This window comes from Podarcis cretensis (assembly GCF_951804945.1).
Source record: "Podarcis cretensis genome assembly, chromosome: 7".
In the NCBI taxonomy this organism is placed as follows: Eukaryota; Metazoa; Chordata; class Lepidosauria; order Squamata; family Lacertidae; genus Podarcis; species Podarcis cretensis.
Window position 1 is genome coordinate 63,487,562 of NC_137176.1, and position 20,689 is coordinate 63,508,250.

At 41.0% G+C, this 20,689-nt stretch overlaps 1 protein-coding gene and 1 long non-coding RNA gene across 4 annotated transcripts in view; both read right to left on the reverse strand.

The window, feature by feature from the left end:
- Positions 1-667: 667 nt before the first annotated feature.
- TPD52 (tumor protein D52) overlaps positions 668-20,689 on the reverse strand; it is a 35,572-nt gene continuing 15,550 nt past the window's right edge. The window contains exons 2-8 of one of the 3 annotated variants that reach the window (XR_013840518.1): positions 13,124-13,239; positions 11,642-11,790; positions 10,132-10,233; positions 4,369-4,410; positions 3,315-3,363; positions 889-2,195; positions 668-832 (exon numbers count right to left, since the gene is read on the reverse strand). Coding sequence is in view for 2 of the 3 variants with exons in the window: in XM_079983211.1 (XP_079839337.1) it covers positions 2,079-2,195; positions 3,315-3,363; positions 4,369-4,410; positions 10,132-10,233; positions 11,642-11,790; positions 13,124-13,239 (575 nt within the window). In the remaining variant the exon portion in view is untranslated. Of the gene's footprint in view, positions 2,196-3,314; positions 3,364-4,368; positions 4,411-10,131; positions 10,234-11,641; positions 11,791-13,123; positions 13,240-20,689 lie in introns of all 3 variants that reach the window. The other 2 variants (XM_079983211.1, XM_079983212.1) reach the window with 2 other exon arrangements.
- Positions 4,607-10,124, reverse strand: LOC307219774. Its single transcript, XR_013840543.1, has 2 exons — positions 9,505-10,124; positions 4,607-9,457 (listed from the first exon to the last, which is right to left on the reverse strand). It is a non-coding gene; the product is annotated as an uncharacterized lncRNA (long non-coding RNA).

The window sequence follows — 20,689 nt, forward strand, 5'->3', positions numbered from 1 at the left end:
TTATCGACTTGCACTTTGACATGCTTTCGAACTGCTAGATTGGCAGGAGCTGGGACCAAATAATGGGAGCTCACCCCATCGTGGGGATTCGAACTGCCAACCTTCTGATTGACAATAATAATAATAATAATAATAATAATTTATTATTTATACCCCGCCCATCTGGCTGGGCCTCCCCAGCCACTCTGGGCAGCTTCCATAGACAGCGCCACCCGCATATGATTAAGTTCCTTATATTTAAAACAGTGTGTAAGACCTAAATATTTTTGGAGACAGAGTAAGCGTTTTAGGTGGGGGACAGGTAAGTATAACAACACTCAATAACAATCAAGACCCAAAGCTTGACACCCAATTCTCTGGACTTTTTTCTCCCAATCAAATCCTGGAATTCCAGTACTTACTTGGTATATGACCATTCTTTGAAACTAAAAATAGATCCAAACTGAAACTGATGTCCAGACATGATTTTTGAGAATATGACCTAAAACAGCATCCCATCACAATATCTGGGTGCCCAGGTTGCATCAGTGAGCAAAATGCTCGCTCCTCCTCCAACCCCATCTAGAAAGGAGGTGCTCTCTCAAATGCATATTTAGAAACTCTAATTGAGATCTTCATTTGAAAAGGATAACCTTGTTTAAAAGACACAAGCCAACTCAAAGTAGCATTTTACATTTGAGAAGACAATGCTTTTATTTTAACAAGTAATCAAGTATTGAGGCTAAATCTGAAATGCTACAGAACGCTGTCAAATACAGCAAAATTGCTTAATAGGCATTATTTGTGGCAGCTCTGGTGCAGCTATAAAGATGAAGCCTAAGTTGCAATGCACCTTTTAAGAATGTGTTCTAGTTCATTTCAAGCTTTGTGATTAATGTGGCAAAACACTTCTCCTAAATATAACCTTACAGTGTGCCAGAAATTTGTCTAATGCAGGCACATAGTATACATACAAGGTGGGAGTGCATTTAGCTTCTAGGAAGCCAAGTCTTTTTACAAGATCAGCAACAGGTTTTAGTTAAGAGAACATTTTTAAGCATAGAAAGAGTTGACCATGCTCATTTTTGTATTTCCAGGCTGTGAGATTGCCCACTTTATCTTATTCCAATCTTCCACTGCAGCCAATTCAGAGCTTGGGTCTATATTGCCTACATTCCAATGTGCATTTCCCTCAAATGGAAATGCATAGCCGACTTTGCACTGTTGGTACCATACACTTAATTTATTGATTGATTGAGAGGGAGGAGTGTTATAAGCAGCAGAAATAACATGGACTTTTAGTCGAATGTTCCTTTTCATCAACTAGCAAGCGGAAGGGAGCAACCATTTTATTTTTATAAGTATGGTGCCTCTAAACCACTCCCTTTGCAGTAGGCTTTCAGCCTATATAATTTATGTTAACAGCTTGCCTCATTTTACATTTTGGAAGTCAACTTCTAATACCCAGGAGAAAACATCATCTCTGCTAGTTCAGTTCAGTTCAGAGAAGTTTACTATCAGGATTTTTATTTTTTTTAGGGAAACCATAAAAATAGTGAATGTTTGTTGGAATCGCCCTACTTTCAGTGTCCACTTACCAAGACCACAACACGTACACTGAGAACTTAACATTGCAATATCAAAGCAAACTTATTCTGCCTGTGGAACCTCTTGCAACAAAACCAGTTAAAGGTACACACTTAAAACAACAATGAAGTTTTCAAAGGTTTTGGCAGTGAATTAAGTATGAAGAGACATGGCATGAAGCAACTGCTATTCGTCCCAGCATCCATCATATACAGTGTTGAGTTTCCCATTTCTAAACCTTTTGTAAAACCTTAATGATTTCTTTGGACCAGAAATAAATCTTTTTAAATACTCAAAATGCATAAAAATTCCCCATCCCACAGATAACATAGGCAAGAGTGTATTTTACGGTTTCAAAAATACTCTGAACCTATAGAAACGATTTACATTGAACAGCTATAAAGCTAAGTGCTAAACAGAAGGACATCCTGGAAGAGTCTACAGCAGAGGTGTTGTGCTTCAGCATTTGCTTGCAGCATCTGGCAGTGGGTAGCACAAGGAAGGCAGGACAATCATTGAGTCTCCTCTTCAGTCTGCTTTGTAGTAGCTTCTGTGGCACTGGCATTGGCAGCAGAGTTCAAGACCTCTCCAAAGTCACCCCCAGCAGGCTTGGTTCCCCCAACCTTATACTGAAGAGAGATTTAGAGACTTCAGATTACACTCTTTAGAAGTTAAACTGCAATTATGGTTAACAGCCTATGGCTATATACCCAAATATTATTTCTCTCTGTCTCTCTGTGCAATCCAAGTTTAGACAGCAAGGGAACCCAGGTGCTTCCCATAGCTGTCTCACAATTATGAAACTTCCTTCTCCTAATGTCCAAAGCAGAAGCCTGAATACAGAATAATGTTGTTCTTCATGCAGTAATTAATGGGGCAATTTAAAATCCATTATGTATTTCTATTGGGAACAGTCTCAGTTCTGAGCTTTCAGAAAACAGGCTGATACAACTGAATAAAGTGTGTACACATGAGCATCTTAGCATACAGATTAGGTTTAGCCCCAGCAATAGTAGTGGAAACTTTGTAGTAAAATACCAGAGGTAGATAAATGATGTAATCCCCAATTTGACGTGCAACATGTTAAAACAACCATCTCTGTGCCTTATAGATAAGGTAGAAAGATGGTTATGCCAATTTGCATAATTATGGTTGCAGAAATGCTACACCTGGACAGACATACTAAAAAAAAATCCAGTAAGGTCAGTAGCTAAAATGCTGCCCAGTAAGATTTATTTTCTTTGCTTTCATGAGTTCTTTTAAAAGGCACATAATAATAATGATATTACGGGTGTACAAAATTTATATAAATCAGTTATAATTTTAGTAGCCTACCTTAAGCATATCCTCAGGGTGTAGGGCACACAAGGCATTGCATAAGCTAATGTCCTAATTCAATGCAAGTTTGACTTCCTGAGAGTTTCAACTGTGCTTCAAATTGGTATATGGGGAGAGAAAGGGGGAAACTAACACTGTCCTGCTAATGCATTTCTCAGGCTGTTTTTACTGAGCACACTTCATTCTGGTCCCCTTAAGAACCAATAACCTGTCCTCTGTTTTCTCTTCCAACAATGCAGAAGTTAAGCTTTATTTAGTTCCCAACAGTGTGGTACTGCTAGTAGACACCATAGTAGTTAAATGTTCTGCATTGTTTCAAGGAAGCAGAATACCTACAGATCAAGTATTCTTAGAAATCTCAGCTAATTTTTAAATTTTATTTTAAGAATGAAGTTTGTCGTTAGATTTACCTTTAAGTTTTCCACTTTTTCTTCAAAGGACTTGAATGTTGGGGAATTTCTATTCAGGAAGGAAAACAAGAGTTACATTTCTTGTTTGGCCTTAGAAAATGTATATGCAATGGCCAACCACTTAAAGAAAAACTTGAAGAGCAGAACAGTACTTTTAAGATGCAGCTATGGTGCCAGTCAGTAGCCTGCAAGATTCCAATTATACAATTTCCTTTTTTATATTTCATTATTTTCCAGCCCAATCCTATACGCCAGGGGAGGGGGAGCTAGATCCGGCCAGTGGGTCAGATTCTGACACACACGCTTCCTGGGGGCACTTGCCAGACAAGTTGGGCCACCCACCTCAATCATCTGTTGTCAGATTAAACATTTCCGTTTACAGACCAGCTTAACCTCAAACTGGGCTGCAAAGAAAGTTCTGTGCAACTGATCTTAGTAAGAGCTTCAGTCAGCACCAATCAGTTGAACGCTGGAGTGTAGCCTATCCCACCTTGCATTTGGCACCAAATATATAATACACCAAATGAAAACCCCATTTGCCAAGAAGCCATAGGCAGCACACTTTAAAGCTCCCAATTATTCCTTTGTTTTATTTAGGTTTGATTCTCCACCCTCTACAACAGACATCATATACGATGCTATGCGTCACATACGATACCGTGTGATGTTCTCCACAGCTGGTATTTGCAGTTATGCAGAAGCACATAGGTCAAATGAAACTATCTATATCTATCTATCTATCTATCTATCTATCTATCTATCATCTATCTATCTATCATCTATCTATCTATCATCTATCTATCTATCTATCTATCTATCTATCTATCTATCTCCTTTCCCACCTTCCTTACTCTAACAAAAATCCACAGAATCAGTGGTGACAACGCAGGGTATGTTCCTGCTTCAGTACAAAATGGCATTACTCAAACACTCTATATGGGGCAAGTCAAATACACCCTTACCTGTTTTAAATATGCATTTGCAGCAATCAATATTATTTGTCCCTGCTTACATTAGAATAGGAACTGAAACTTAATGCAATTACATACATTACCTCATAGCAGGCATGCTAATTGAATGTTGTAGACAACGTATACTACACGGCAGCGTTAAAAGAAAGGAGAATCAATCAGATTATGAGGAGACGTGTGCCATGTTCCTGCCATTTTGTGTAGCAAAACATTATCAGAATATTTATCCAACACACTCAAAACAGGCATGCAAATCTGTCACCATGCACCACAAAGAGGGAAGCAGTAGCAACATATAAGCACATCATGCTAGGTTAGTAAACAAACTCCACAGGGTGGTTCTTAAAGTAACTGATCAGATTTAGTCAAGAATGCCAAACATTACAGATTAATCAGATGGGTGTAAACTTCAGGAGTAAGTACACCCAGAATTTTAAAACCTTAACCTAGGGATATAAACATGATTCAGCATATTAGTCAGTATCAATGTGTTTTCAGAATGGGGCCAATCAGCTTCTGCCAAAAACCAGTCCTCTTTTTATATTAGCACTTTATGTTCATGTTCTTTATAGTATATTTATGTTCATCCTCACAACCATCCTACAGGATATACCAAGCACCTATTATTTTATCTGTTCACCCAGCCTGGAAAAGTGCAAGGAAGAATCGGATCTGGACTATCAATAACTATACAGTGGATCACAATAGCTTTCAGTATACTAATAATGCTTGTTCCTTCAGCAACACAGGAGTAGATAATGCCTTGGGGCAGTCACTACACTGTTATGGTGAGCTGTTACTTTATAGGCCGTTAGATGCTGCCAAGCCTATCCAGATTTAGTGATGAGGTTGTTAAACAAGTCAGTTTTATGACATGTTCCAGATGATCAGGAAGCTAAAACAAAGCTATAGAAAGCTATCAGTTCATAGCAAGGGACAGGTTGTTCTACAGAAACGCTTTCCATCTAGAGAAAAAGCAAAAATGGTTCTCACTTAAGCTGGTCCGAATGTTTCAATTATGTTCCTATATAAACTATTTCTATATACAGTTTGGGCAACACCAATTAGTCTGCCAACTACTAGCTACATAGGGTTGAGTCCAACTAAGTCATGATTAATTTCTGAACTGATTTCAATGGGTCTGCTCAAAGAGTATGATTCAGCGGGATACAAACCGTGGTTCACACTGTAGGTTGTCTTCTACCACGGAGTTTAAGTAACTGGGTCATATTTTAACATCTGATTTTTTTTAGCCTTGTGAAGACTGCTAACAGCTCCTCTGAATGCTTGGGCATAGAGAACCAAAACCCCACCACCTACATAATAGGAAGTTGGCATTCATACCACCACATATACCCCAAAAGTGAGTCAAGGTGCATGTGTGAACATGCACCTCTAACTCACCACATCATTTCCCCCAGGCGCATCAGTGCTTAACCCAGGCATAGGCAAACTCAGTCCTCCAGATGTTTTGGGACTACAACTCCCATCATCCCTGACCACTGGTCCTGTTAGCTAGGGATGATGGGAGTTGCAGTCCCAAAACATCTGGAGGTCTGAGTTTGCCTATGCCTGGCTTAACCTCTCATTTTCACCTTTTAACATCTATTCACTTTCTTGCCCTATCATCTTCGTTGCTACTTTCTCTCACACATAAGCTCTTTTCTGTTTTCCTCTTCCTGATTTTCCAGCTGTTCTGCTCTTTGGCGATGAAGCAGCCTCAAGGTTGTCGGGTAGCAGCCCCAGTTCTGCTGCTATCCCTGCATCCCCTTGACCTATATTGCCACAGATCCAATTTCCCTCAAAAGTGCTGCACAATCATTGACAACAGAACTGGAAAAAGTACAGCACACTTTCCACTTGCTTAGGGCTGGGATTTGTACCAGGTGTTAAAAGACAAGCTATCCTTCTTGAAATGCTTGCTGCAGCTACAGCACACCCCAAGGGGGCATAGCTCAGTGGCAGAGCATTTGCTGTGCATGCAGAATGTGCCAGCATCAATCCATTGCACCTCCAAAGTAAGGCTGTGAGAACCCTGCCTGAAATCCACTGCCAGTCAGTGTAGACAACACTGAACCTAATGGACCAACTGGTTATGATTCAGTATAAAGAAACTTCCAATGTTTCTAAAGGAATATAGTGCCCAGCGTTGCAAGTGAGCAATAGTCAAAACTGCTAAGAATTAAAAGGTAAGATGTTTTTTGGCTATTGTGATCCTGCACAGGGAAGTTCAGCAGACATATCGTTTGCTTTTCATTGTTCCAGTGCCGCCATCCAAAGGAGGATTATCTTGCCTCTGTTCTTGTTTGGTGCCCAGGTATCTCACTGTGGAGGCAACAGAAATCTCCCTCTTCAGATGTTCCACTGGAAGAATGTGTTATGTGCCCAGCACTATCCCCTTCTACTTTCCCCAGCAGGTCTGGAACATTCAGTCATATAATAGAAGGAACTAGAGAGGGGACAGGAAAAATATCTGAGTTTTAGGTAAATAAGAAAAGATATTGCTCATTTCTGTGCTGAAATTCTGCTCCAGTAAAGTAGAAGAGTATTATCTGAAAGGGAGAAATTCAACGCCATGCTAAGATAATAGTTCCATCGTGGCAAACATTTCAGGCTTGCCAGATAGAACAATCCCCCTATGTGCTGTTTCGGTGATTCTCCCAATACCCCTCCAAAAAGAAGGTGGAGATGACGGGCAGAATCCGAGACCTGGGAGAAGAACTGGTGGAGGAAGACTGGAAGAAATTCAAGGACTATCTACAAAAATATTGTAAATTGTATGATTGTTAAGAAAGATGTAAGATTAGCAAAAACATGGCTTCAACAAACTAGTTATAAAGAATATAAATTTAAATTCAATTGGAAGATGAAAAGATAAATTTGGGATAAGTAATATTTTATGATTAAGCTTCAATAAGAGTATGTTAAACCCCAAAATTTGAGACATTAAATATTGGAAAATTATATTATATGAACTAAATCAAGTTAATAATTTGCTGGTAAAATTTATGTTTAGAAAGCAGGAACAAGAGATGTGAGGAAGTCCAAAGTTGAGAATGAAATGTGGATAATGGAAAATATTATGTTATTATGTATGTTTTTTATTGGTTATACAAAATTTAATAAATATTATTATAAAAAAAACAAAAAGTCATTTGGGAGGAGAGAAGCTTCACTGCACAAGTGGAAGTCCTTGCACAGGGCTTCCACTAAGGGGACTCATTGGTTGAATCCCACCCACCAGTGTGGTTTGTGCTAGGTGCAACGAAACTGTTCTCGCTAAGACTCTCTTAACACTAACTACAAAGTCAATCTGCTGTTATTTGATCATTGGTAACATTCCCTTGAAACAGGCTATTCAATATGTTTTAAGTGCTCAATCCAGGGGAAGCTTGGTTCACAGGAACTTGCAAAAATTAGTAAAACAATTCAAACCAACATATGTAACTATCAAATAACAGGTCTAACATTTCTGGTACATCTTGTGATTGAGAGGTGGCAAAACCTGGGGTAGACCTGACCTCTGAGAAACCTGTATTCAAGGTCTATCCCTCTGTTTGGCTCTCAACAGGTAAGGCACCTGTCCATGGATGGATGGGTGTGGTATCCAGACAGCATCCTTCCACTCACCACAGAAACCCTTTGTTCTTTCCCTGGCTCCCTTCACCTCTTCCATTCCTTATTTAATTGCATTGCTATTGCAATCAACTTCACAGGGCTCTCCCTGCCTCCCCTGAATTTCACATATTATATATGGCTAACAACACTGAAGTGCTCTTCAGAGCTGCCATATGCCACCTCCCACGTCCCTTCCACAAATGGGTCTTCTCTGTGGACGACTTCATTGGATATAACCTAGTATTTCTAATAATCTATTAAACACTTAAAAAAAAAAAGTTTTTGTGGTGGGGAAGGAAAACTACTTTAGCCCTCTTCAAGTTACCCAGTATTATGGTCAGTCAGGAGCTATTCACTAGACAACAGAAAGACTACTTGCATGCTCTACAGCAACTTTTCACAATCTTACCTAAAGGAATGTGTAAATGCGTGCACTCTGTAGGACACCAAGCAAACATTTAAAAATAAAGAGAAAGTTCCAGTATAAACACACAGGGATTTTCACAGTAAAAGTAGTGAGCTTGAGGTAGTGCACTTATATGTTACTTGACTACACTCCAGAAGAGAATGGCAGCAACAGAAGTGAAGGGTTAGTTTTCAGCAATGAAATCTAGCTCTGAGATTCAGCAGTTCCAAGGAAATATTGTGCAATTAAATGCAAGTGATTTTAATTCTGAGTGAAGAAATCTGAGTGCAAGCACTCACAAACTGAAATAAGAAAGATGCAAATTTTTGTGTCGTCTACACAAAAAGCTGCCCAGAGTGTAACGAAGAACCCAAACTTGGCTTAGTGCAGGCTCCCAAAGAGGAAAGTGCAGCCACTTTGCCCCTCCCCAGTCCTTTTTTGCTGCTATGTTGAGCTGGACAGAACTAAGCCAAGCTTAAACACAAGCCCAGATTGGGACACCATGCTAAGCTCCCTGTATATTAGCCATGGGTGTAGCCAAAAGCAAGCTGGTTACAGCTTGTTTAATGACATGTCCAGGTTCAGGTGACATGCTAAGCCAAACCTTATTGCAGTGCAACAGCTATAAAAGGGCCAAGGAGGAGCAATGCGACTGCAAGCTCTTCAAGCGTCCACATCTTCATACATTCATGTTCAGTCAAAGTTTGGCTTAACTTGACATGCAAACCAGGTCACTGTGCGGCTGCTGTTATACCATTAGGTTTCATCACAAGTTCCCACCACCACTGCTTTAATGAAGAAAAACAACTGGGCCCTTCAACCTCAGAAACAATGCAAATATTTTAAATCTTAAAAAAAAAGCTTCCAGGATATAGAATCCAAAGTTACAGTTCACACATGCTCTGCTAAGGATACCTAGAGATGTTACAACCCAACACAAGCACATTCCATCCCTCACCCCCAGAAAACTTCGCCAACAGTACAAAACATATAAACAGAATAAAATATCAGAAGTTTTGTAAGCCACAGTTCTAGGAGGGGAGTTAGTTTTCACAAAAATGCAGGTACTCAGAACGTTCTTGATTTATTTCTATATGCCTGGGATTCATGCAGCTCTCACATGCTTGCTTTCGGTAGCTTGATGGCTACTCTCTTTCCCGGTGTACAAGTAACCAAAGAAGAGAGAACATGCAACTTGTTTAACCCCATTCCAACTGATGTTTTATTCTCTACTGCCTACCCTCCAACATGATTCCATCAAGAAAGGAACATCTAGATGCAGGAGCTCTCCAGGATTGGTCTTATCAATTCAGTGCAGTACCGGCCCAACTATTAGGTAGGTTGAGGCGGCGTGCTTCAGATGGCAGATTTTGGGGTTTCGTTAGAGAGAAGCACAATGTTGCGATAGCTTTGTTAACACTCGGGAAGGAAACACAATTTGCAGTCTCAGGCACCTAAATATCTTGGGAAGTGCACTGAATAGGAGGAACCTAATCAAGGCACATTGGGAAGATGCAAGTCTCAATGTGGATCAATATTAGTCCATTCAATGGACTGGGGACCATTTCACATGTAAGTGGCACAGTCCCCACCCACCCATTAAAAAAATAGAATGCCATTAGCACAAGGCCAGAGGTGGTAGTTCCCTGCTTCTTCATGTCAAAATAAATAGCTTAGTTATAGAATCAAGCTGTCAGTTCCCAGCTGCAATCCACAAACTCTGCACTCCTGGAAGGGTTTGCAATTTTGTGTTTGGCACTGCTGAAACCCTATGCAGTGTAAACAGATACTACTACAGGCGAGGGGAAAATTAAAGTCATACTTCACATCTTCCAACTTCTTCGTTATTGCAGAGCCAACTGTTGAAAATGCAGCAGAAGCTTTCTGCCCAGCTTGAGACAGTGTTTCTGATGTCTTCTTATACCTAAATTTAAAAAAAAGAGTTAACCTATTATCACAATTCTCAAACACCTGCACCACAAGTGTTGGAACAGGCATACGTATTACTTTGCTCCTAGTGCACTTGAAATTAAGAAGTCATGCATTGCTAGTAAGGCAGCTTATATAAGCTTCTTCAATCCTTAGCATTTCCAGTGAACACTAGCTTCGGTACATCAAATTTATCTGAAAAGTTAGCTTTTGTATCCTGCGTCCCTTTCCTCTATCAAAATGAGAGAAACTGGGTTTAGAACTCTCTCCTCTTTTTTTTTTTTTTGGTAAAAGTGGCATAACTAACAAGGCACAACAAGGCATCTATAGGAGAGCACGTGGAATAACTGATTTGGTTTTAAATGGAAAAGGTTTGCCAATAACACATCTCTTTCGCAACACACATGGCAAAATATTTGCTCCACGATACAATTTGTGTGGTAAGAAAACAGTTGGCAGAGTTGCCTCATCTTCCTATCAGACTTAACCAGAAAAAGTTCTAGAAAATTGCAAGACATCCAAGGTTCTTTTGTCTTAGATGATGGTGCCAAAATGCCATATTGAGTCTTTTACACACAGTTGCATTAGGTGTTTTCAGCAACTGTAGCTTACCACAAAGAATGAACCATCTGACCACACGTTCAACACACGTGCTTAAGAGCAGGGACAGGAAGCTGTGGTCCTGCAGATGATATTTAAGTGCTAGACCAACTGTATCTAGCCCAGCATTCTGCTCCCACAGTGGGCAATGAGGATGATAAATTGATGTAATGTTGAGATGTGTGTGTGTTTGTGGTGTAGAAATGAAGAAAGTATGTATCTGATTCCATTTATCAATTGCTTCCCATAAAATACATTGGAAGTGTTTTCACAATGAAAACATCAATGTTCAAAAACAATTGCAACGGCCTTCTCACACCCACGATCTCACAGACAACTACAACAAAAAAAACTGCCTCCAATATATGTGTGTCGAACTACAGCTTAACCCTGGCCAATGGTCATGCTGCCAGGGATTGATGAGAGTTGTCGTTAAACAACGTTGGAAGAGCCAGATGCTTCATGGTATGACAATTTTAACCAACCCTAGAAAGAACCTCGCTTCTGCTTTGACTAAACCTTGCCTAGACATTAAGGACCACTTCACAAAGTTTTCCTAGCTCAGGCTTCATGCAAAGTGTCTGAATGTTCTCCCATCACCGAAGGGAATTCAGGCATACAGAAAACTAACATTTTAGGAAGAATGGTCTCCTCTGAATGGTCCTTGCTACAAACATATAACCTGTCATCACTAGATCCTGAAACAAAGGCTTCCTCTGGGAAAGCCCACCAAATTCAGCTGATGAGGAATCTCAAGCCCATCCCTTGCATTCAGGCAAAATAATTTAAGTGAAGAAACATACGCATTTGTTGCTGTGACATCTTGCCACCCTTTGGAAAGGTTCTGCCTCAGCTCCTGCAGTGAACTGATCCCCAGTTTTCTCTTTATTTCTGCTAGATGCTTCTCTTTAGCAGCTAGTACCTGTGACAAAGTCTGGATTTCTTCTTCCACCTACGAGATAGAGCCCATGAAGAAAATCAACTAGGGAAGCATAAGCTACTGAGGAATTATTTTAGAGCAGATGTTTTCACATTTACTATGAACATTTCCTTGTTTGGAACAAATTACACTTGCATCCTTTAAGGGTTTAAATATATGTTAATTATAGGTTTCAGTTTGAGACAAAACACCAACAGATTCTGATTCAGTAATCAACTAATAGTGCCCCAATTCAATTGCATGGGTAATTTTCACATCTACTTATTAATGAACTTATTGGTTGCTTTTGGTTATTGGTTGCTTTTTTTTCCACAAAAGCAACTCAAAGCAACTTACAATCAAAATAACATTCACATTAAAAACAGCATAAACCAAAACAGAAAAATCTAAAACTTGTAATGGATTGAAGGCAATATAATTCCTCCTGTTCCCAATGTTCAGGCTGCAAGATAATCAGGGTTGTTGGTTTTTTGTTGGGGTTTTTTAACAGAACTACAGAAAGCCCTCAGGCAACCCCCCCCCCAAAAAAAACCCAACAACCCCTAAGTGACGGTGAACCCCCCAAAAGTTTGGTGTTGACAGAATGCTCAGTGGCCATGTTGGTTTGGGGCGGGGTAATGGAAAAGAATGGTTGAGTTCCTGAACAGCATCGCTGCACAGTACAATGTTTTGTTTCACGTCCCAATGTTACAGAACTAAGAGCAAGAAACATGAAAAGCTTTGAAGGCACAATCAGAGCAAAGTGAGTGCTACATCTGCGATGTCTTTCAAGTGCTCTTACTCTAAACCAAAGCCTTCTGCATTTGCAATTCCAAATGCCAACTTCTGCTTCAGCTCTTTTTTTTACTTCTGTAAGGAGACAGAGCTGATCGAAGCAAGTGTGGCAACAGGTAACCAGGAACTACTTTTGCTTGCAAAATAATATACTGATCAATATGTGTAAGTTAAAATGGATGCATTGATATTTAAATGTATTTCTGTTTGTTTTGTTTTCCCTTTAATGAATTTGCAATTGTTAAAACCCCCAAATATATGAAGCAAACAAATCAGCTGAACCTTTCATGCATACAGAGGTAGCTTAAGCCATAAATCAAGGTTGTACATATTGTACTTTTCTTCCAGCAAACACAGAGCTGCTTTACATGGACCTTCCACTGAGACCAAGACACAATTAACTATAGAACTGCACCACGCAACCTTAGGCCATTAACTGTGTCCATTATAAAAACAAATTATTTTCCAACAGCACTATCAGAAAGACAGCCTCATAACTCCATATTAAATGCAGCTGTGTCTCACACATGTGAATCAGATCATTTTTGAGGGCCACACATAACAGGTTTACCTTAGCAAGCTCTCTTCTAAGTTCTTCCTGTTCTTCTTCTGACAAAGCCTCTGCAACATTAACTGAAGCAGCAGCATCTTCTCCAACTTCAGGAATTACTTCATTTTTCAGCAGACCTTTAAAAAGAAAAAGAATCACTACTTTAAGATTGCTTTGTTGTCAAACATTCGTCATCAAGGCTGGTGGGGTGTGTGAAAAGCAAGAGTGGGGGTTTCCCACCACTGCAATGGTGCAGGGATGATGAACTTGTGGCTCCTCACACATTGGACTGCATGATCCCCAACCTTTTGGCTGTACTGAAGGGTCACAGGTTTCCCATGCCCCTGATAAGAGGACTGTCTGATTTATCTTGCTGTAAGGAGCGTTTCAATGAATGGATGCATGACAACAGACGATATTTGACAGTGAATACAGAGTTCAATAGAGGCAGAAGCAAAAACTACATTTACAACACTGAGCTGCTTTATCAGGGTTTTGTTATTTTAAGATCAGAATTAACTGCTACTCAGATTTCAGGGCCTTGGCCTCATCTAACCTCTTAAAACCTTCTATCCTTACTACTTCTGTGTGATCCAAGATTTCCCCATTTCACACCTTCCCTTTCACATCATATTCATGCCCTCATGGTATCTTCATCTTGGGCAAAAACTGGGCAAGGGTTTTATAGATCATATGGACAATGCAGAAATGACAACCAAAGACGCTGGTTTACATGAATCTGATTCCTGAAGCTTGGAAATCTGAAACTTGCAAATCTGTGTGCCAAACAACTCAAATACTGTAGAGGGTATACCGTTCAACACTGGTCTGTTCCGGAAGTCCTAAGTTGTTCCCAGTGCCCAGAATGCATCCCAATGCCTAGAATGCATCCCAGAGCACAACCAACACTCCTATGCAGCTGCACAGTAAGTTCAGTAATGGTGGAAAAGCTATTTTGCATTACCAGTCTTCTCAAGGACATAACTGCCCCCAATATGGTTCCCTGGAACAGTCTGAAAATCAGAGGTTGGTGCTAAAGACCGATGTAGTAAATAACACCAATACAATCTTGTCACTCCACATACCAAAGAGAATGTTCTTTTTCCAATAGCAAACGGAAGTATTTCCTGCAAAGCTCTCTTCAGATTACTATCAAGAAGGCAGTAAACCAATTGAGAATTATTCTGCATTACAGGAACATAAAAATCATTTATGCAAAACCTATCCTCAAAGGATGGTAAATAGTGTTTTAAGTTTTCCTGAGACAGCAAGCAACTGAATCAAAACATTCTGCCAAACGCCTCTAGTTCTCTGCAGTAAGTGCATTCTGGTTTAATTTTTTATACGAGTAGATTATTCTAGTTATATTTTTAGCTGTGCTGTGACTTTATTGGGGATATCCATCCAGGAATGTGCCATCTTGCATCCCCCAGAAGGATGGTGGGCAAAAGGGTTTTTGGTTCTTGTGCTTCACAACTCTCCTGGCTGCCTCCCAGTCACGCTGCAGGGAAGTTGTCTCAGCATGCACAGAATGACAGCTGAACACAGAAGAGAGAAGAGAGTCAGTGCGGTGTTGCAGTTGAAGTGTTAAGATTGGGATCTGGGAAAACTAGGGCTCAAATACCAAGTCAGCCGTGAAGCTCAATGGGTAACCCTGGGCCGGTCACTTCCCTTCACAGAGAATGGAGAGGGGAAGAGTTAGATTTGCTTCTCTTCCACAATCAATAGTATTGCTAGAAGTACTGGAAGGACACTGGTCATCGGTAAACAAGTTTATATGGAATCCTACCCACCTTGCTAAACATGCATTGCTACTAATGCCATTTAGGATCCTACTAGGCCAAGAAGCATTTCAGATATATTCTTACATAGATCTCATTACCATAGACAAAATTGCACAGAGGTCATTTCCATCAGGTGTACTCAAGGTAGAAAGCACCAATATTCACAGCAAGAACCCGCTTTTCATAGGATGTATATAGTAGTCAGGGACGCAGGTGGCGCTGTGGGTTAAAGCCTCAGCGCCTAGGGCTTGCCGATCGAAAGGTCGGCGGTTCGAATCCCTGCGGCGGGGTGCGCTCCCGCTGCTCGGTCCCAGCGCCTGCCAACCTAGCAGTTCGAAAGCACCCCCAGGTGCAAGTAGATAAATAGGGACCGCTTACCAGCGGGAAGGTAAACGGCGTTTCCGTGTGCGGCTCTGGCTCGCCAGAGCAGCGATGTCACGCTGGCCACGTGACCCGGAAGTGTCTCCGGACAGCGCTGGCCCCTGGCCTCTTAAGTGAGATGGGCGCACAACCCCAGAGTCTGTCAAGACTGGCCCGTACGGGCAGGGGTACCTTTACCTTTACCTTTATATAGTAGTCATGGGGTACATAATAACCCATCACTCTGCAGGAAGACTGTTGTGCAGAGCGTGGCCTGCAAGCATGAAATACTATTAAAAGTTTGGTGCCTTAGGCATCAAACCATCTCTACAGAACCAGAAATTCTAGTCTGTCAAAACCTAGCTTGTGATGTCTAAGGAAATCTTTCATGTTTGTAAATTTATTTCTCTCCACACACACCCCTTTAATTTTTTGCAAAAATATTTGCTGAAATCTGAGCATTATTCATTCTTTTCTGAGCATAATAAAAGGCGGTAGGGTGAAAATATGCCAAACTATGTTCAAATTTGACGGAACTAATTTTATTCTAAGTTGTTTGGAATAGTTTCTAGCAGTTATATTGAATATATATAAGCACTTTGAAATTCACAAAGGTTCCACTCCCAAAATCTTCCCCAAACTAGTGCCCTCCCAGATGTTTTGGACAACAATTTGCTGGGACCGATGGGAGTTGGATTCCAACATCATCTGAACGACATCAGGGTAAGGAAGGCTGTGCTATAGTTACCTAAATCAATGTTCTATGAACACTTGGGAAACACACATATTTTTTCCAAGATCCAGCACAAAGGAGAAGTTCAAGTGAGCTCTGGACCAAGAACCAGAAGAACATTTAACTGGTTGTGCATGTCTCTAAGAGCCAGTGTGGCATCATAATGCTTAGAGAGTGTTTGACTATGATCTGGGAGACCCAGGTTCGAATTCTCACCTAGCCATGAAGCTCATTGGGTGACTCTGGACCAGAGAAACACAGAAAACTTACAGCTTCTGCTAAGTCCTTGTTGTCAGATGCATGTGAAAGCTTGTTTTGGTACTGGATTCTAATACAACATTCCCCATTCTCTCAAATCATTCTCTATGCCTGATAGTGTTTAAGGCAGCTCTGAGGCAAAGTTCCACTAACATTTAATTACCTATTATTCAAATCAGGCTTTCAGTTGCTTCCATATTATTGAGTGCATCCCTATTTCTTCATTCATTAAATCTAACACGCTATGTTTTGTTCCTTTCTGGGAACCCTGTTATGATCACTTCCATTCCAGCAGAAAAGCACAGAGCACATTACAACAAACATCTTAGGCTATAACTTTCAGAAAGCATACTGAGCTATGATCTGCTCTTATAGTATGGATTCTCTTAAGAAGGCTGTAGATATAAAAACAGTTACCAGAATCCTTCAACACAGGAGATCCAGGAGGAGAAAAAGCCATGCTGGGCGATAGGTAGAGATAATTTCTATTAACTCCAGTATCAAAATCAAAAGGAGATTTGTAATCCTCATATAAATCCATATCCAGCCAGTCCATCACAGAGATCTCAGCATGCATGGGGGCCATTCATGTCGCTCCTGCATCCAGTCTTCTCCTCTCCTTTTCTTTGCACAAGTCATTTGACTTGTTAAAATCCGAGGCATCGATTTAAAGATGCCATGTACCAGGTTTCTATTGGAGAATCATAAGCAATTGATAGGATACCAACTTAAAAAGCAATGGCTCAGGTACTCCTTAACTGCAGCAGTTTGTGCAGTTGATGGTTAAGGCTACAACTTTTCAGTATGCCAAAATCCACTCTATGCAACAAGGCATTTTCAGTAAACTGAATTGCCATGGGCTCTGGGAAGTCTCAGTCCTGTGCAGGATTACACCAGAGTTTTCAGTCTTTTTTTTTTAAGCGTCAGCTGACTGCTGTTGCACCAGGATATTCTTAATCTTCTAGGGCACAAAAGGATTACCAGCCATAATCTATCCTATAAGCCATCTGTGTAGGACTTTATGCCTGATTAATGGAATAGATTTTTATTCTCCAGTGTGTAGCTTGCCAGCCCTGTGTGTCTTTGTATATATAGTAGACAGCTCTAGTCAAATTTCCTAGTGGGGGGAAAAATCTGTGTTTGTTGCTTGCACACAGCAGGTTTCTATGAGTGAAGTGCCTCTTCGTCAGACTGCAACAATCCCTTTTCTTACTTCTAGCTTCATCACATTGCTGCTGTGCATTCTACACTATCAACTGCAGAGATATGTCATTCAACTGACTTCACCTCAGATGAAGGTCCTGGCGTGTAATGTAGCCTTTCTCAAGCTCTGCTGAACTCAGAAGTGGTACAGGGTATGGGGCTCCCCATCGTTCAGGAAAGTGCAACAGCAAGCACAATAGGTTACAAAGGAAGAAACAAGATGCTAACTGTTATCCTTAGAAAGGATCCATTTAAGAAAATGGGGGAGAAAATGAGCAACAAATACAGACACAGAATTGCAAGCGGACAGTAGATGCACTAACTGGATGCCGCACTAAATTGACTGTGTAGGATATGGAAGCAAGACACATTTTTCAGGGTTTGGTCCAAAACTTAAGTGGTGGTGATTATTTTGGAGGGGAACATAGGAAGCTGCCTTATACCAAATCAGACCATTGTTCCATCTAGGTCAATACTGCCAACACTGAGAGGTAGCAGCTCTCTCGAGTTTCAGGTAGAGTGTCAGTCCCACCTGAAGTTGCTGAGTACTAAATCTGGGACCTTCTGCATGCAAGGCTCTACAACTGCACTGCAGGCCTCTTCCCCCGTCCCCCAAATAAAGCCCTTGCACAAAAAAGCTGGCTTATTTATTTATTTATATTTTATTTATTTGTTAGAGAGTTGTATCTTGTCCTTCATCTGAGGATTTTAGGACGGTTCATGGCGTAAGAATTATGCAAGAGCTCCTCTATACTTGAGCCACATTTCAAGCATTGAGTGGGCATCTTGCTAGTGCTGTGTTGCAGACACATGGTTTTAAGAACTCAAAAGAGCTTAAAGAAAACCACCATGCTTTATTTGTAAAATATTACTGTCCATGATTTAAAAACAAGATTTATGGAATGTATTTCTGTCTCACCCTTCATCAACAGTACTGGGCCGGTTCACAACAATACAACATATTTTCAAGTAAACCAACACATCTGATATATAAGGTACATCACAATCCACAAAACATACCTCCCAAGCTCAATATTAACCTGCAAATGCCTAGATGGACAGATGCACCTTTAATAAGCACTGCAAGCCCATCAAAGTTTGTGCTTGCCATGTTTCAAACTGGAGACAATTCCATACGCTGGGTGCCACCATGGAAAAGTTCGAGCTTCTTTTTAGATGGATTACCACACTGATCCCAGATAGCTATGCAGGTCATTTAAAACCCCCAGAAGCCTCTAAAAAGTCTTAATGCAAGAGTAATAAAGTTACAGCCAAAGGACAATTTGTAGAAGTGAGGGAGTGGATAGGACTGACTTTTAAAGTACCTAAATTTTCATACCTTTTAAGGAACATAATACAAAAAACATAGCATGAGTTATTTGTGTTCCTTTCAATCTCACTGAGCACTTCGGTGGTCATTAATATGCCACATGCACCAACAGAAATTGGATGTACCATGTTGCTCATTAATCGGTTCTTTTTTGGTGCTTACAAATGGCGCCACCACCCCACATTTCTGGATGCTTTATTTAAAGATCTGTACTCCCAACTCATCATTTTCCAAAATAGTGAGCATAAAGGAGCTGGGGAGGATTGACAGTAGGTACAATTCCTCTGCAAATGCTGATCGTCTTGTGCAACTACCACCCTCCCTTCAAGGCTGGGGTGGATATTTCAAGGCAATACAGAAGGCACTTCATGTTCAGCTCCACCCTCAGCATTCAACTGTGCTTTCCTTCCCCAAAGAGTTTGGAGCCAATATATGTCTGTTGAGGAGGTGCAGAGAAGTTCTGGATCACAACCCCCCAGTGCACTTGTTCACAAGCCTGTAAGTACCTACTGCAGTTGAATCTTAACACAATTCCTTGTTAACTGTGGGCCAGAAGCTTTAATTTTATTACAGAGGTGTTGATGAGACAACAGAGTATATTGCTTGTGGGCAAGGCACTTGAGCCAATTATAATGGAATTAACCTGAATGCGCAGCAATGTAAATTGGCTTGTTCAGGCTCAGCCAAGCATTATCAAGTGTCTTCAACGCTGGTTGTAGTAATTGGATTGCAATATTATCTGCTGAGGCACGGTTTCTTTTCCAATCATCCCTCAGGAGCAGTCCTGGGAAAACCAGCAAGCAGCCACCTAAATAGATACACACAGACGCAAAAACATGTTGCACTGCAGAGGCAGTCTGTCACAGCTATTTGGGGAAAATTCAACACCCCTTCCGAGGCCATGGCTATAGCAGAATGCTACTAAAATGGATTAATTTGGGGGACGCAGCATAACACCTCTTCTTGAGTGGCATTGAAGCACACTGCCATGCTCCTTCCTTCTGAAGAGTCTAGTCTTCCTTCCACTAAGTTGCTAAACCATCACTTGAATTAGCAACCGTCAGCAGTTAACTGGGCTGCTGAAGGAGAGCAGGTACTCTAATAAGAAGGCATCAGCTCGTGCCACTGTATCCATGTGGCAAGGCTGATCCAGAATCCTCTCACATGAAACAGTGCAGAGAGCTGGAAAAGCCCGTCTTAGAGGTCTTGCAGATCATTACAAAGAAGTCTGTGTGAGAGAGGTCCTAAGACAGACAGAGACAGAGCGCACGATGCAACTCCAGGAAACTGCTCTAATCCCAGGAGTGACAGGCTGGCATTGTTACCATTCCACCAGAGGGTTGTTGTGCTCTTCTTCTTCTTCTTCTTCTTCCTCCTTTAGTACAGATTCACCCTGTACACACCTCCATATCAAAACAGGACAGGTTAGAACACTCCTTAATATAGCAAATTACAACTTCCTGGTCCATCTTACCATGTTGGCTTTGGTGGTGGTGGTGGTGTTGTTGTTGTTGTTGTTGAGTTGTTTAGTCGTGCCCAACTCTTTGTGACCCCATGGACCAGAGCACGCCAGGCACTCCTGTCTTCCACTGCCTCCCGCAGTTTGGTCAAACTCATGTTGGTAGCTTCAAGAACACTGTCCAACCATCTTGTCCTCTGTCATCCCCTTCTCCTTGTGCCCTCCATCTTCCCCAACATCAGGGGTAGTATCCCCAATTTCCCACCAGGTGTGTAGCTAAATGATGAATGAGAGCAACCCGCAAATGTAGAAACATCTCAATGGAACCTTCTACAGTGTAGCTTTCAGCATAATCCCTCAATGTTATTGTCACAACCTGGGAAGACCTGCAGAAAAAATTAACGCAAAGGAGGTCTGCAATCGCAAGTAGCAACATTTTCAGAGTTATATTCCAAACTAA